General features: G+C 40.0%; 1 protein-coding gene across 1 annotated transcript in view; it reads right to left on the minus strand.

The window, feature by feature from the left end:
- Window positions 1–16344, minus strand: part of SPTLC3 (serine palmitoyltransferase long chain base subunit 3) — a 50531-nt gene that overhangs the window by 12348 nt on the left and 21839 nt on the right. The window contains exons 8-10 of the mRNA XM_015822395.1: window positions 14604–14709; window positions 14082–14301; window positions 10283–10409 (exon numbers count right to left, since the gene is read on the minus strand). Of these exons, the coding sequence (XP_015677881.1) occupies window positions 10283–10409; window positions 14082–14301; window positions 14604–14709 (453 nt within the window). The remainder of the gene's footprint in view (window positions 1–10282; window positions 10410–14081; window positions 14302–14603; window positions 14710–16344) is intronic.

A 16344-nucleotide genomic window follows, 5' to 3' on the forward strand; every position in this document is an offset into this window, starting at 1 on the left:
AACATGTACTTAACATGCTTAAGGACCGTGAAATGCTTAAAGATTTCAAGAATTTTTTATAAACTTAAACAGTTTTAAGTATTTAGCAAAACTAAATACTTAAAACTGCATTTTCTCTTAGGATAGTGGTTCTCAACCTGTGGGTCGGGACCCCATTTGGGGTCGATCGACCATTTCACGGGGGTCGCCAAGCAAGGCTGTCCGCCATTTTTTTTGTCCGCCATTTTTTCCCCCTTTTCCGGCGGGTGCCTTACCTCCCTTGGGCTGGGCCAGCTGGTGGTCGGCCTGCTCCGTCTCTGCCGCTTGCCAGCTACGCCTCAGCCGGCGCAGGGGGCAGAACCACGCATGCGCGGCGCTCCCGGGCAGAGAAAGTCCTCGACTTACGACCGGTTGGGTAGTCCTCGACTTACGACCGGTTTAGTCCTCGACTTACGACCGGTTTAGTCCTCGACTTACGACCGGTTTAGTCCTCGACTTACGACCGGTTGGGGTCGCGGCATTAAAAAGGTTGAGAACCACTGTCTTAGGAGATCTTCAGAGAAAATAGAGAATAATGACAAAGCTTGGAAATATACTTGCATAAGAGATCCATGTTCCTGCTGGCTACACAAATTGCCCAAGTTGATCTGCATTTACAAAGAGGCAATTGTCCAACATTCTTTCCTTTAAGTTGTTTTCCTTGCTATATGTCAAAGCCTTACTTTCTATTGTGAGCCTGACTAAATGTTGCCTTTGACTGTTGGACAGAGGAAATGTTTCAAGATTTGTTAATGAATCAATGTGTTTGAGGCTATGGAGGTACAGTACCAAACTGCAGTGTGTATGTATGTGCATGTGTGTTTATGTGGATGAGTATATATTTATTTATTCATTTAAAATCTCTGGAAACAGTTGGCTTGCGAATCCACAGCCATTCTGCCTTGCTGGGATTGCATCTAAGCCTGTTTTTCCCCATCCAGACCTGAACAGCCTCCAGGCATAAGGCATAAGGCCAGGTCAGCCATTTCATCTCCTGCCTGAATTATGCTAGCTGTACTCCCACGACTATTTTCTGGTTTGCTCTGTTAATTTGTTATGAAGGGAACAGCGTCCATGTGTCCCTGCACTGTCAACATTAAAAAAAAAAAGACCAATAAAAATCCTGTCATCATATGTCCCTGATTTAAACCAACAGGAACAGAATGGCCTATGGCAAAAGTAGCATTAATTGTGGGCAGGCAATGGGAAATAGCTCAACAGGGAAAAATTGTTTTCATTGCAAGATCAAAGACCTGACTTTTCACCCAAGCTTCATAGGGTCTCAACCTTAGGGCTGTTGGCTGCACCTGCCCTTTCAGGTCACGTTGTGCAATCCTGGCCCTGTCACAGCTAAGTTCAGGGCCTGCTTGCACCACCCCCGCCGTAGCTTCTCCTTGCTACAGCTTTAGGATGAGAAGTAGGGCTCCACATGGCTGCAGCGTTAGTCCCTTGTTGAGTTAGTCCCTACTGCAGTTAGGACTAGGGCTTGTCAGCTTGCTTGGTCTTAAGTAGCTTCATTTTTTACTTTTGTGCTGATGTAGAAAGTCAGCACCCACCCACCGTCCTAGAGAAGGAAATATTTTGGGGGATATTAAAAAAGGCAGAATGTTATATTTCCCCAAAGGAATAACGGAGGAAAAATCTTAGGGGAGGCAGAAACCAGTCCAAGTCTCCCCAAGCAGAAACCTGAGGAGGAGATTAGCTTTTAGAAATGCAGATTTGGTAATCCATTCAGGAAGACTTGGTCAATCTATGCATAAGCAAAATGCCTTCAACCACAGCTCCCACAGAAGACTGGAGCCGATGGGATTAGAAAAACAAAGACTCCTAGAATCTACACCTCCCACCCAGGACATGATCTCCAAGCCACAATGGGAGTCAGGCAACAATAATTAGAATACCAAAAGGGCACAGGCCAAAGTACATTGCACAGGAACAGGCACCTCAAACACAAAACCCCAAAAAAGATATAAAAACCCACCCACTTTCAACTCCATTTTTTGTCAGCTGTCCCCAGAACCACATGCTGCTGGTGATTCTGCTCATCATTAAACCTTCTTTCCAAATAGCCAGCCTCCATTTTATTTCCAGCATCTTAGATTCCATTTTATTTACTCCCAGCTTGGAACTGGACCTGATGGTTTTTCTTTCAACACTGATGTATGGAAAGACTACAATGTTGTTGCCCTCAAGATAATGGATTAAATCTCATGTGGCACTCAGGTTTAAGTCCACTGCACTAGAATGAAACTGCATATAACCTAATTCTAACCCTTTCATAGGAGGGAAAAATTATCTTAGATACTAGCTGCAGGGTAGACATTTAATGATGCCTGAAGTTTTCAGATTATATATTATTATTTCTCAGGTAATAATACTTAGAAACTTGGATATTAGCCCTTTGAGGAAACAAATGAAAAATCGTGGCATAAACTCTGAGATATATTTACCCAATATTTAAATGATCAAAGGGAAACCCCCAAATTCACTCTAACACAGAAGAAAATTGAAAGCTCTAGTTCCACTGTTATGTGTGATGTCACCCCATTTATTCTGCAACAATTTCCCACCTACTGTGGTCAATTCACCAGTAAGATGGCTCCTTTGTGTTACATATTCCCAAATAGCAAGAAGGACATTGGCACTTCTATCAATGGAGGAGAGTAGGGTGGAAAAAAGAAAAGAAGATCTCTTTTGGAGAAGACTTCATTAAAGAAGTGGAATTTAATATAATTAAGCTTAACTTATGTATATTTAATTAATTTTTGTTCCCTTTCAGAACAGACTATTTTTTTTGAAGTAACCTATCTAAGCATTTAAAAATCAGTATATCAAAGAACCTTGCAATATGTCTGCCACAAGTTTAATAATGCCTTATTCCTATTTCATGGCTTTAATATGTGCTTTAATTGTAATGACATTAGAGAGTAATATTAATATGCAGGCTGTATGCAGTTATCCAGTGTGAGATGCCTTTATGTGGTCAACCAAAAATACTTCAACCTTCCATCTTACTTCCTTACTCCTTCCCTCCACCTTCAAATTCAAAGCTCCCAACTCTGATGCAGTTCACTCAGGCTCCTCCCTTAAGAGTGAATAATCATTCAAGAAACATCTATGACCAAGACAAAACATCAGATAGGTGTATACAAATCCATATTTCCAGCAATACTCTTCTCCTTGGTTAAACAATTCCCTAAGATGTCTGTTTGTTATCTACCTTAGTATAGTTTTGGCACGTAAACTTTTTCTATTCTTGTGGGATTTGAAAACTATCTGTGTTATAGCGCAGAGTTGTTTCGATATGAGATGGGCAGAAATAAATTTAATGAATGAATTGAATGAATACATTTAAAAAAAACCTTTACAAGTAGTTTTCAATTTATGATTATGACTGGGACTTTGGTCATGAAGTGATATGGTTGTAAAGAAAGTTGTTACATGGCCACATCACTTTAACAATCACAATTCCAGCATTTCCTGTTCTTGTTGTTAACTGAGAATCATGGGTCATTTAAGTATTGTAATTCTGAACAGTCACTGAACAAATGGTCATACATCAAGGACTATCTGCAATTCTTTTGAGGTTTATTTCAAATTGTAGAAAATAATTGTTCCATGATATTATGCGGTAAGATCTGAGTTATTAATGGTCATCATACTTTAAGAAGGATTCAGAACAGTGAGAAAGTTCACAGGACACTAAATCCTGTGAGGAGAATTTGAAGGAACTTAGCATGGTTAGACTTAACAAAAGATATCAGAGACAAATATGAACAAACTCTTCAAGCAACTGAAGGATATGAACTGTCTTGTATTGACCCAGAGCAAAATATATGGAATATTAGTTTTAAGTGTAATTTAAGGCAGTCTTCAATCCAATATTAGGAAGTTTTCTAATAGTAAGAGCAGTTTGACAATAGACCCAAATAATCTGAGAAATGGATACATTCCAATTTGCTAGATAGATATATGTAGAGGCTGGATTTCTTGGAGAAACATTAGCTTGGATTCCTGCACTGAAGAAAAGGTCAAATCTGACTGCATGAATGGCACCTTCCAACTGGTTCCATATTGCTGGTTATTATAAGATTATGCTTCATTTTAAATGAATTATGTTATTGCCATGATCTTGACTGAATTTATGCATAAGAATATTTGGATTTTCCTTGGGCCGTTCTTTGTATATATGCCAAAAATCTCTGCTAGAGAGCAAAAAAGCATAGCAAAGAGCAGAAATCTGAAATGACATTCCTGAAAAATGTTACATTTTTACAGGAAAACATTCAAGCAAGTCTTTTGTCTATTTGAGACATAAACAAAACACACTCTATCCTTTCTTACACCAATACCATTGTGAACAGACATGAAGGAATTATGAAGGGATAATGTGTGTGTGTGAAAAGCAAGCGGAGAAGGAAAGAGGAACTTCTGAACCAGATGATAAAAAGGATGTAAGCTGCTCCTTCCTCAGCCTTGCCACTTTCATCTCATTTTTGTTTGTGTGTTTTGCGGTCAGAGACCACACACACTTAACTGAAAGCCTTCCCCACCCCCATATACATGTTTTGCTGAGCTATTTTAACACACAAGAACAGATATTACAGTGATAGGTACTTTGGAAAAACCTCAGGGCTTGAACACAATTACAGACTCGCAGCCAGATGCAGCTCAACATTAAATCAAGGTAACTCAGCAAAGGGATGGCATGAAGCCGAAATGGTGAGTGTATTTTGCCTAAAGCAGGTTTCAATGTGTCACTTTTACAAGTTCAAGCTGTAGCTGGGATACTTAGGTTTTAATTGCTTAGTGTTCTAAAGAGCACATCTGGTTCGAAGTCAAAGGAAGGACTCATTATCGCCTCCACACCTCTTCCTTTCCCAAATATATTTCTGAAATGAGTGATTTTAGTTTTCCTGAGAATATGGCAATAGAGATTTGAGAATTTCTGCCTATATCCTTTTGGGCGATGGGAAGGCACTCAAATCTTTTAAATTCAGGACTGTATTCCCTCTATGTACTATCTTTTTAATGGGTGATAATGAAACCCAAAGGATGTGTAAACAAAAACCACTAAGGTTGTGAACTGCATGTCTTTGAGAGCCTGTGCTGATGTAAGAAGGACTTGCTTTACGCATGACCTAGAGATGGCACTATATTCTTATATTTCAAATATACTTTCTACTGATACAGGTATGACAGTAAATTGTTAAGACAGACGTGTTGGGTAACACACAAAGCATTCAGAATCCATAAGAATATATTCTGGATTGATAAATTCAAGAAGTATTTGTATGTGTGTGGTATAAGTATAATTACTATAAATGTAACTATTTAAAAAATTAAGAGTAAGCTTTTCCTATGGATGGGCACTAGCTCTGAATTATATATGGGGGAGTGGCACAGAGAAAGCATCTTACAAAAATATAATTCCTGTTAAAGTTTAATTCCTATTAGAAAAAGGCCATTTAAATGGGGGGGGGGAGTTTTAAATAAAATCTCTATCTTTTCTTCTGATTGGTTTGAGATAAGCTGTTCTGAGATAAGCTGTTCTGATGTGGCTGAATGGGGTGACTAAGAAGAGGGAATATCATCCCCCTGCCACAATAATATGAATTTAACCCCAGTTGCAGAATGAAAACTCATATTTTCTTTAGTCCTCTTCTAAGAATTTAATCCAGCGGATTATTTTCATTCTTTATCTGCCACCTTCAGATCTTGCCAACATCTCAGCTGAGTTGAACACACACACCCACCCCGATTCTTTCTTGGTATCTATAAACAGATACCAAGACTTTGCGTGAAGCTTATGCAGCTTCACGCAAAGTCACTAGAAGAAATAAATATGTCTCGATATTTACCTACAGTCTAAAAGCCTGTTCTTTCTATTAGAGGAAGAAAGATAAATTCTGTTGTGATTCCAACACATACATTAAACTTTTCATTGATGTTTGAGTGGAGTCTGTTAGGAAACCTTCCTTTATGAAAACACTTGGTGAGCAAGAAAATGAAAGCGCGTTCAGCTGCAGGTGTAGCAGCAATTCTAGGCAAAGGCTAATTTGATCCTCTATACCAGGGGTGTCAAACTCACAACGTCACGTGACGTGTCGCGACGTATAGCGACTTTTTTTTGCCATTGCCGGCAATGGGGTGGGCGTGGTTTCACTATGATGCATCCGGCCCTTGGGTCGGCAGTTTGACACCCCTGCTCTATACTTTTCCTTGGAAGAGAGATGGCTTGCTGGCTTCTTCGTGTTCCTTCAATGGCCTTTAATAAATGGGCTACTAAGTCCTACATGGCTTGAACACCAACTGAAACATCAACTGGTCCAGAATACAGCAGCATGCACAGTTATTGGGGGGGGGGGAGGTTTGTCCAGGCACTGGCTCCCAGATTCTTTCTGGGTACAATACAAAGTGCTGCTCATCACCATTAAAAACTTATCTGGCACAGGGTCAGGTTATCTGTGGGACCAATTTCCCTAAGAACATCTACCCATCCTATCAGAGCAAATTGGATGTGCATGCTCCTAGTTCCTTCCCCTAAATATTGTCACCTTATGGGAATTAGGAAATGTGCTGTTCCTGAAGCAGCCCCTGACCTATGGAAGACTCATCCCCTGGCAGGCATCCCTAGCCTTCCGTAAAGTTATGAAGACCTGGCTTTTACTCCCAAACCCTGGGATAAAATGAAGTGACTGTACGTCAGAAGTTTTGACTTTGTTGCCAGGTTTTTGTTTTCAATGTGTTTACTTTTTATAGATTTAATATGGCTTTTATGCTGTTTTAACTTTTGATTGTGAGCTGCCCAGAGTTGGTTATAAGAGGGGTGGCTATAAAAATGTTTTAAATAAATATGTGTGTATATACTTTGTAGATTCTTGTGTTCTGCGATAGGCAGATATTCTGCATAAATATGATATCTTGCCTGTAATAAAACAGATTTTCTATGAAGCTTCTGCATTTACAGTAGCTGTTAACTGGATGCAAAGAAACTTCCAGACGGACATATTTTTTTTCCATATCTGGATAAAACCTGGCACTTGACGTATGATGCGGTCAATGAGGAGAATCAGGGAACGTAACTCTTCCAAATCTGAGACAGATACAGAAAGAGACAGATACAGTCAAATAATAATCTGCTCCCAAGATGATGCACTATTGAATTTGGTAGGTGGGTGTTTATGGACTCTGAGTCTATTTCATGAACATCATAAAAACATGTAGTAGGCCAAAGCAAGAATTTTTTGTCCATCTTAGTTATCTATGACAAAGATCCTTAGTTTTAAAGAAATCAAAAGTGAGCCAGACAAAATCTGAAAAGTATTGAGTTTTGCCTAAATGTTAAGAAATATACAGAGAACATGTGCTCTGCCTTGATAACATGCAGATTATATTTACAACAGAATTTTTTTTTTAAATAAAAACTGGTTTGGCAGAACTCAAGCCTCTAGTGTGCCAGAGATTAAATAAACTTCTGGTCTCACCGTTAAACCGAAGATAGATTACTACCCCACCAAATATTATTGTTAACAGCAAATGAGAGCAAGACCAATTCAAAAGTTTCTCTTCTTCATTGTAAGGTGGCCCTCACATTTAATAAAAGCTACATCAAAAGAAAAAGTCAATTTAGTATAGTGGTTAAAGGCATCAACCTATAAATGGAAGATTGTGAGTTCTAGTCCTGACTTATACACAAAGTCAGTTGGGTGACTTTGAGCCAGTCACTCTCTCTCAGCCCTAGGGAGAAAGCAATGGCCAATCATTTCCAGAAAGGTTGCCCAGAAAACAACAAACAAAATACTTATCAACAAGATTTGCTCTAGTCTGGGCTCCATCCATATGCAAAAACAGATCTGATCCAACAGAGGGGCGGTGTTCCTCTCTGCACAATATACAGTATAGGATGTAGGGCTTCCTGCCCGAGCAGGGGATTGGACTAGAAGATCTCCAAGGTCCCTTCCAACTCTGTTATTTTGTTATTCCTATGAAGTTTGCAGAACTCTTCATAAGCTGAGCTGAGCTAAAGTGATTAACTTCAAGAAGAGGCCCAAAGAAACACTTCAAATATCCCTTTGCAGCATTTCCTTTGGGACTGTGGTGCAGGTGTTTTTCATTTGCCTCCCAGATTCTCAACACCCCCCTTCTTCCTTGAAGTCGAGACACTATAGTTGCATCTCCTCATCACAACCAAATTATCTGAGCAGTGATGAACATGTAAGAAAAGAGTACTATTTGGAATGTTGCTATTTTGATTTTCCCATTGGCCAGTTGGAGGGTGAGCAGATTGGCTTGTGGGTCAGGGCAAATGCAATTATAAGAATTTGTTAGAAAAAGGTGATGTACAGCCCCACCCCGACACCCCTGAACTAGCTTTTTACATTTAGGAATCTTATTCTCCCATGCTTGCAATGCTAAGTAAGGCACTTTTTTTAATAATATAGCCACACCTTATTCAAACAACAAAAAGGAACAGGTACATTCTAAACATTTCAAACATTCTTAGCATTTAAGCAAATAAAGATGCCTGTGCACACAAAAAAAATGTTACTATGCAATTTACCACTTGGTGTTATAATGTGAATTAGAGCCAATGCATTGTTCCAATGAGTATGCAGTAACAGCACAGATGTTATAGGAGAGCATTTGCATTAAAAATAGTGCTGAAATAAAGACCTGTAATTTACTTCTCAAGCTTGGGAAGATACTAGAAAAATCAGGACAATATTGCCCTCCATTGGCAAGAATGTTTTATATACAAAAACACTTTGATCAGTCTATTTTTTGTGATGTCAATTGCAAACTCTACCTATAAATTAAGTTTTCCATGGCTTGGTGCCACTTTAGAAATGGTACGATAATTCTGCTCACAGCAGACACCTTGCGGAGGTAATATGTTACTTCTGTATGTCTAGGGAGATTCTCAGTCATGCAGGTCAGAGTTATCCCAAAGGTGCTTTTTCAGGAGGCACCTGGACTTTCTTGTTTTTCTTTGAAGACGTTTTGCTTCTCATCCAAGGAGCTTCTTCAGCTCTGACTGGACGGTAGGGATGGTGGGAAATTCCCCACCATCCAGTCAGAGCTGAAGAAGCTTCTTGGATGAGAAGCAAAATGTCTTCAAAGAAAGTCCAGTTTGCCTCGTGAAAAAGCATCTTTGGAGTGTTACTTCTGTAATTGTTCTATGCTGGCACCTCATACAACTTACATGTCATAATGGTTTCATGCAGATGTGGGAAGTAAAGCCTTGAGGTATGCTACCTCAGCAGGAGCCTAGGGCTAGACGCTTCCCCTCCGGCTAACACTGACAGGAGCTGAACATGGAGGAAGAAAGAACTACTGTAATACTATGTGTCCTGCCTCTAATTCCTAGAGCCAGTCCAGAAGTATCCCATGGATGGATAGCATGAGAAGCCACTAAAAGGTCAAAGAGAGCTAGGATGGATGCATGCCCCATTCCCAGGAGGGTCATTGTCAAAGCTGTCCCAGTACTATGTCCTTCTCTGAACCCAGATTTAATGGGTCCAATAACCTTCCTCCAGGGGTCTCTGGAGCTCTAATGTGACAACCCCACCCCCAACATCCTTCCCTGAAATAAGGAACTTGAAGACAGCACAAAAAATCAGGTTGAGGAGGATGTGTGAGAATTAGCAGGGTCTATGAATGGCTGTTGCACTGTGAATGCAGAGGGGATGGGGGAGAGCGCACAGGGCGGGGGACATATATTCTCTGCCGGCTTCCCCATTAACTCTCTAGGGATCCTGGCAGGAAAGATTGCAAATGATGGTCACAGGATTGCGGAGTGCTGCAATCGATCATAAGCATAGATCAGCTGCCGAACATCCAGATCACAATCATGTGACTGTGGTGGTGGGGGCCATTGGAGTGGTTGGAGCACTAAAGACCAGTTGTAATTGCCATTTGTTTAGTGTCATCATAACTTGAAATGGTCGCTGAATAACAGTTGTAGATCAAGGACTGTCTGTATATTTAAATATGTAAATTAGATAATAAAACACGGAACGAGCAGGGGACAAGGTAAAGCATGAAACATCCTTCAAGGCAGAGCACGCATCGTCCTCCAACAAGGAGAATTATGTGAGCCAGATATCTTGGTCTGAGAATGAGCATCTTGCTCATACTTGGACCATAGAAAAATACAGCTGCATTCATTCATGATACCAAATACGTTTACAGTACATGCTATTATGACGATAATTCCATCCATTTTCAATACAAATAAGACCAGGTTAGTGAAATATCCTACCTTGTGTTGTCCCATCTAGTCCCATGACGCATTTCATTGCTCTTATAATTTGTTCTGCTACAGGAGGAGCCATAGATGTGGCATAAGTTACACTATGTGAATGAATTCGTAGGTAGTCCACTAATTCCTTAAATCAAAAGAACAATATTTCAGTCTGGTCATCAAAAACCCTCTTCTGCTAGAATAAAAGTTTGGCAAATGAGAATAAATAGCCTTCTTCCTGTGCATAAAATTGCAGCTGACATGATTTAATTTATCACCGCATGACAATTAAATTTTTGTCCCCTTATCATTGAATTTTTCTCCAAACATGTTTAACAGTCAAGACAAATAAAGAAACAAAATCAGTACATGGCAAGAAAAATGTATTTCCAAATTATCTTGAAAAAAACACAAAATGCCTTATCTTGATTTTATTCAAAAGTAGTACGTGTATCATATACCCAGAAGAATGAAATAGTGCTACTTGGCCAGAGCAACAATGTAGGTCAACTCACAAGCATGGCGGGTGGTAGTGTGGCCGATGATTTTAGCATTGCTCCAATCGAACTGGTGTCGTTTGGTGTTGGTGTGGTTAGAGATTAACGCCAAGATCCCAAATCCTTAATCTTTATCCACACCAACACCAAACAACACCAGTTCGATTGGAGCAACACTAAAATCATCAGCCACGCTACCACCCGCCACGCTCGTGAATTCATCGAAGCTCAGCACTCCACAAGTAATTCCATCAACAGACACACTGACCTACAACCAGCCTACAAAACCCTCAGAATCCAAATCAACCACACAGCCAACCAGAGACAGCACCAACCCTCAACCAACCCACGCAAGTCCCCACTCCCGACCAGCAGTTCACCTACATCACTAACCTGATGTAACCTCCCTATATCACAAGACCATCACAAGCCTCTCACTGATGACTCACACCTGACCCATCACAAGACACACCCACCCCTGAAGCCTCATAAACAGAAAAACACTGACATCCCCTAAACTCTGCTGAAGGTGTTACCTAGCCTGTTATCGAAATGTTCGGAAACCAACCCACAAGCTCAGAGAAGGAACCTTCACCCTCATAAAGTCTAATGGTTAAACACAATATGCTACCCATATCCAGCTCTCATATTCACTTCAAAACAATATAGGAATTGAAAGTTCAGAACGCTAACCTTACTATTTATGCAAAATACAATTCTCCAGCACTGGAGATGGAGAATCCACCAATGGGTTTAGACTATGTTCCTGCCCAATCAGATCAAGTCAGCCAAACTTGCCACGCCTATCCTGGGTTAGGAATCCCAGTCTTGACTTGATCTTGCCCAAGACAGAGGTAGCAAGTTGGCTCTTAGGCAGGTACAGTTTCCATTGGTGGATTCTTTATTCTCTATTCCCTTCAGTCTTCTGAGCAGTGCTGTATTCAGCAGTTTCTTTCCCTTTCAGTTGGCTGAAGAACCTTTTGCCTTTAACTTTTGCAATTCGGAAGCCCTCTTCGTTTCTTTCCATCCTTCTTCCAAGGGTTGGAAGGTGTCCTCCTCCACGATCGGCAGGTGGATCAGGGCATGTATTGCGGAGGCGTACCAGTCTGAGTCATTGCCGGTTCCACATCGTGTCACAGCCCACTCAACCCGCAGTGCGGCTACTTCTGCGGCTTGGGCTACTCAGGGGTCCATCAAGGACGTTTGTAGGGGGGCCACATAGTCTTCACCATCGCCCTTTATACGCCATTATAAGATCGACAGGTTTGCCTCGGCAGAGGCTTCCTTTGGCAGGAGGGTTCTCCAGCAGGTTGTACCTCGAGGTATCACACCGGACCAGCCTGCTTCCCTCCCTCAGGGACAGTAGGCTTTGGTATGTCCCATTGGTGGATTCTCCATCTCCAGTGCTGGAGAAGGGGCGTTGTCTTACCTGAACGCCTTTTCTCAGCACGGAGATGGAGAATCCACTCCCACCCTCGCAGGTCCTTTAGGCCTAGGGTTAGTTTTATGAGCCAACATGTCTTGCTATCAGTCAATGGCTTCGCCCGCGTCGAGACTGGGACTCCTAACCTAGGATAGGCGTGGCAAGTTTGACTGACTTGATCTGATTGGGCAGGAACACAGTCTAAACCCATTGGTGGATTCTCCATCTCCGTGCTGAGAAAAGGCGTTCAGGTAAGACAACGCCCCTTTTCATTTATGTTTAGCTGTACATACCGTACTAGTTTGGCAAGTTCAGCAGGTAAACTAAAAGAGACAGTTCATACATTGGTATGACTAATTAAACAGGACAATTTTCCTAGTAAGTTTTCAGGACACTTATATGCTTGCATTTTCATGATTAAATCTATCAAAGCATTTTGAAAGCGCTTGAGAGCAATATGCAAATAGTTGCTGTATTTTCAACTTACAACAGGCTTTGACAACTTTAATTAGAAAAACCTTGCTGTGTTGAATGAAATCCTGACAGAGCTAACTACACAGAAGACATGTTTATTCTTACTATCCTTGGGAATTACTAAAAATCCCTGCATTCTATGCCATATGAGCACTCTGAAACCATTTGTCAGTCTTCAAAGGTGATTGAACTCTTAGCAGGGTGTAACCCAATGGTGTCACAAATGGCTAGTATGAGTAGTATGAGGAGAGAAAGAGATCCCCATCCCCAACAGAGGGAAAGAAGGCATTCTGAAGTTGGAATACTGATTATGCTCCATAGCAGGGGTCTTCAAACTTGGCCCTTTTATGATTTGTGGACTTCAACTCCCAGAATTCCTCAGCCAGGCACACTGAGGAATTCTGGGAGTTGAAGTCCTCAAGTCATAAAAGGGCCAAGTTTGAAGACCCCTGCTCCACAGTGTATCACTTGGGATGGTATCTATGCATGTTGGCTCAGACAAAGATCTTTAGAGACAGAGCAGTAAGATATTCAAGGCTACGGATCAGCATTTATTTATTTTTTGCTTTGGACCAACCTCCCACCCTACCCCCAAAAAACTCTAAGAACTGCGTAAGAATATCTTGATCAGAAGAGCAAGATCATTTCAGACTATTTTCCTACGTTTAAAGATGAAAATGGATGCATGAAGCATCGCAGAGAATTACATTTGCTCTGAGTTTTAGTGGTAGTGCTTGCTTAATGACCACTCCTTCAGTGACCTTTTGAATTTAAAACTGACAAACTAGTATTTATGACCAGTCCTCGGATTTATATTGGTTGCAATGTCCCCACTGTCATAACATCACGATTAGGGTGTTTGGAACCCATCTTGCAATTACGTTGCAGCATCTCACGATCACGTGATTGAATTTGGGACCTTCTTTGCCGACTTCCTACAAACAAAAGCAATGAGGAAGCTGGCAGGAGGTTGCAAGTGGTGACCACGTGATTTCCTCGCTTAACAACTCTTGAGGATTTGCTTAACAACAACAACCACCGGAAGTGCCAGAATTTCCATCCCTAAGTGATGTAGTCATGTAGTTACATTTCTGACAGTGATAGAAATTCCAGTCCCAATTCATGTAGTTAAGTGAAGACTACCTGTAATTTCCTTAAACTGGTAAAACCGAGCTACCAAAAATTGGCCATTTTGCTGTCAGCTTTTGGCAGTGCAATCTCAAGATTCTTGGAGAGTTTCACAATGAAGCAGAGGGCTGCAAACCCATCCCAGCTGAGAGGGAAAACTTCTTGCAAAGTTTGAAAATTACTAGGATTTACAAAAGTTTAGGCTACTCTTGTTTCCTGCCTCAATCCACAATTTGAGATGGAGCCATTTATAATGGTTTGGATATTGTTGAATGCCAATGATTGCTGCTGTTACCTTTTTGCCAGCAATATAACCTCCGGCTGCTCCAAAACTTTTTGTGAATGTTCCCATCAATACATCAATATCATTAGGATCCATTCCAAAGTATTCCACAACTCCTCTTCCTGTAGGACCAACAGCACCTATGCTGTGGGCTTCGTCCAAGTAGACGTAGGCTTTGTATTTTCTCTTTAAGGAAACAACTTCTGGCAAGCGTACAATAGAGCCTTCCATGCTGGAAGAACAAGAAAGTTAATGAGAACTGAGTACATGGAATGCCTGAAACTGTATGAATTGATCCAATATAATGCCAATATTATACCAACTGTTCCCTATCCAAGTATTTCCCCAAAGCAAACAAAAATTTTAAAACAGAATCATACAAGCAATAGAAGAAATAAATTAAGAAAAATCCAGTTTGCAGAGTATAATTTATGGCTTTTTGGTTACTGTGCTTAACACATGCACAATATTGGAGCATTTTATATGGATTTTCTAGAATCTGCATACCCAGTTGAAATTTTATATTTTACATACCTATAAATGCCCTCTACTAGAATAAGAATTTTTTTCCACGCTCTTCGGCTTCGAGGTTGTCCCTGTATTACTGCATCCTTCAAAAGCTTTTCTAAGCTCTGCATATCTAATTTTAAAAATACAAGGTAATGTGAAATATTGTTATCAAATATATGTATATTATATTTCTACAAACCGCAAATCCATTTTGTAAAAAAATTAAACCAAGTGTGAGATGCTTAGGAAAACAAACCAAGCTTCTGTATAAAATATTATTACTTTACCTTTTAGTATATGAACTGAACCTAGTGAAATATAAATAACAATATTTTCTCACAATCTCTTTTAGGAAAAAAAAATCCATTAAACTTGACAGAAATACTAAGGTGATATGCTTTAGGGTTATTGGTACTTTATTCCTGCTCAGTCATAATAGCCTATCAAGTTTCCTGATATAAAGCAAGATACTTCAAATTAGTGTATTATATCAAGTTATTGATTACAAATCAAAAAATTCAAAATATAATGCTGTTTCAGCTTGGAGGGACAAAGAAACCAAATAATGAAATAATAAATTTTAGTTCACATTCCATTTGCTTTTAAAAATTAATGGAGTTCCATTCATTGAATCTACATACTGTTACTCTGATACAGGAAAAGGTCAAAAGCACCTCAGAATCTATGCCAGCAATTTAGTTTTTGATGTTTGATGACATCAAAAGTACCATTCCGATCTGATGCATTCATCATCTCCACCAGTAGAAAAAAAACCTGTTTGATACAAAGGCTATGAATAGTCTTTGAAAAAGTCTCTTTGCAATGTGTGGGAGTATATGCACTTTTTAAAAAAAGGGGAATTCTCTATATGGACGATGTTTCCTATCATCTTCAACATTGCAAAACCACCATATTTCTTTTCTTTTTTAAAAAATGAACTTTATTAGATTTTTTTTAAAAACAAAACTGACAAGAACTAATACCTAGAATGAATAAAGAGGAAAAAAGAAAGGAGGACAGACCAATGCCAAAAGTACAGGAAATCAAAATAAAGAAAAAAGATTATAAAGAAGTAACTTTTATTTATCAAAGGCCTGAAGACTAAAACATATGAAGAATGGTTACGGGACTTGGGTTTGGCTAGTCTAAAGAAAAGAAGAAATAGGGGAGACATGATAGCAGTATTCCAGTATCTGAGGGGCTGCCACAAAGAAGAGGGGGGTCACGTTATTCACCAAAGCACCAGAGGGAAGGACGAGAAACAATGGTTGGAAACTGATCAAAGAGAGAAGCAACCTGTAATTAAGGAGAAACTTCGTGACAGTGAGGACAATCAACCAGTGGACCAGCTTACCCCCAGAAATTGTGGGCGCTCCATCACTGGATTTATTTATTTATTTATTTATTTATTTGTATCCTGTCTTATTTGTAAAAATAATAAAGGCAGGATACAAATAAATAAAACAAAAATTAAATCTATACTTAACTGTAAAAGAAAACTGGAAGTCACTTCTTCAGTAACTGAAGTTGGCTAGCATACCTACTTACTCCTTCCTCCTCCTATTTTCCCCACAAGAACAAACCTACGAGACGAGTTGGGCCGAGAGAAAGTGACTGGCCCAAGGTCACCCAGCTGGCTTTCAAGGTGAAAGTGGGACTTGAACTCATGGTCTCCTGCTTTCTAGCCTGTGACTTAACCACTAGACCAAACTGTCTATTTTATGGTTGCAGCATTGTTTGCATTTTCCTGTAATCTATCATTCTT

This window comes from Protobothrops mucrosquamatus, unplaced genomic scaffold (assembly GCF_001527695.2).
Source record: "Protobothrops mucrosquamatus isolate PMUCROS unplaced genomic scaffold, P.Mucros_1.0 scaffold_174, whole genome shotgun sequence".
NCBI classification, from domain to species: Eukaryota; Metazoa; Chordata; class Lepidosauria; order Squamata; family Viperidae; genus Protobothrops; species Protobothrops mucrosquamatus.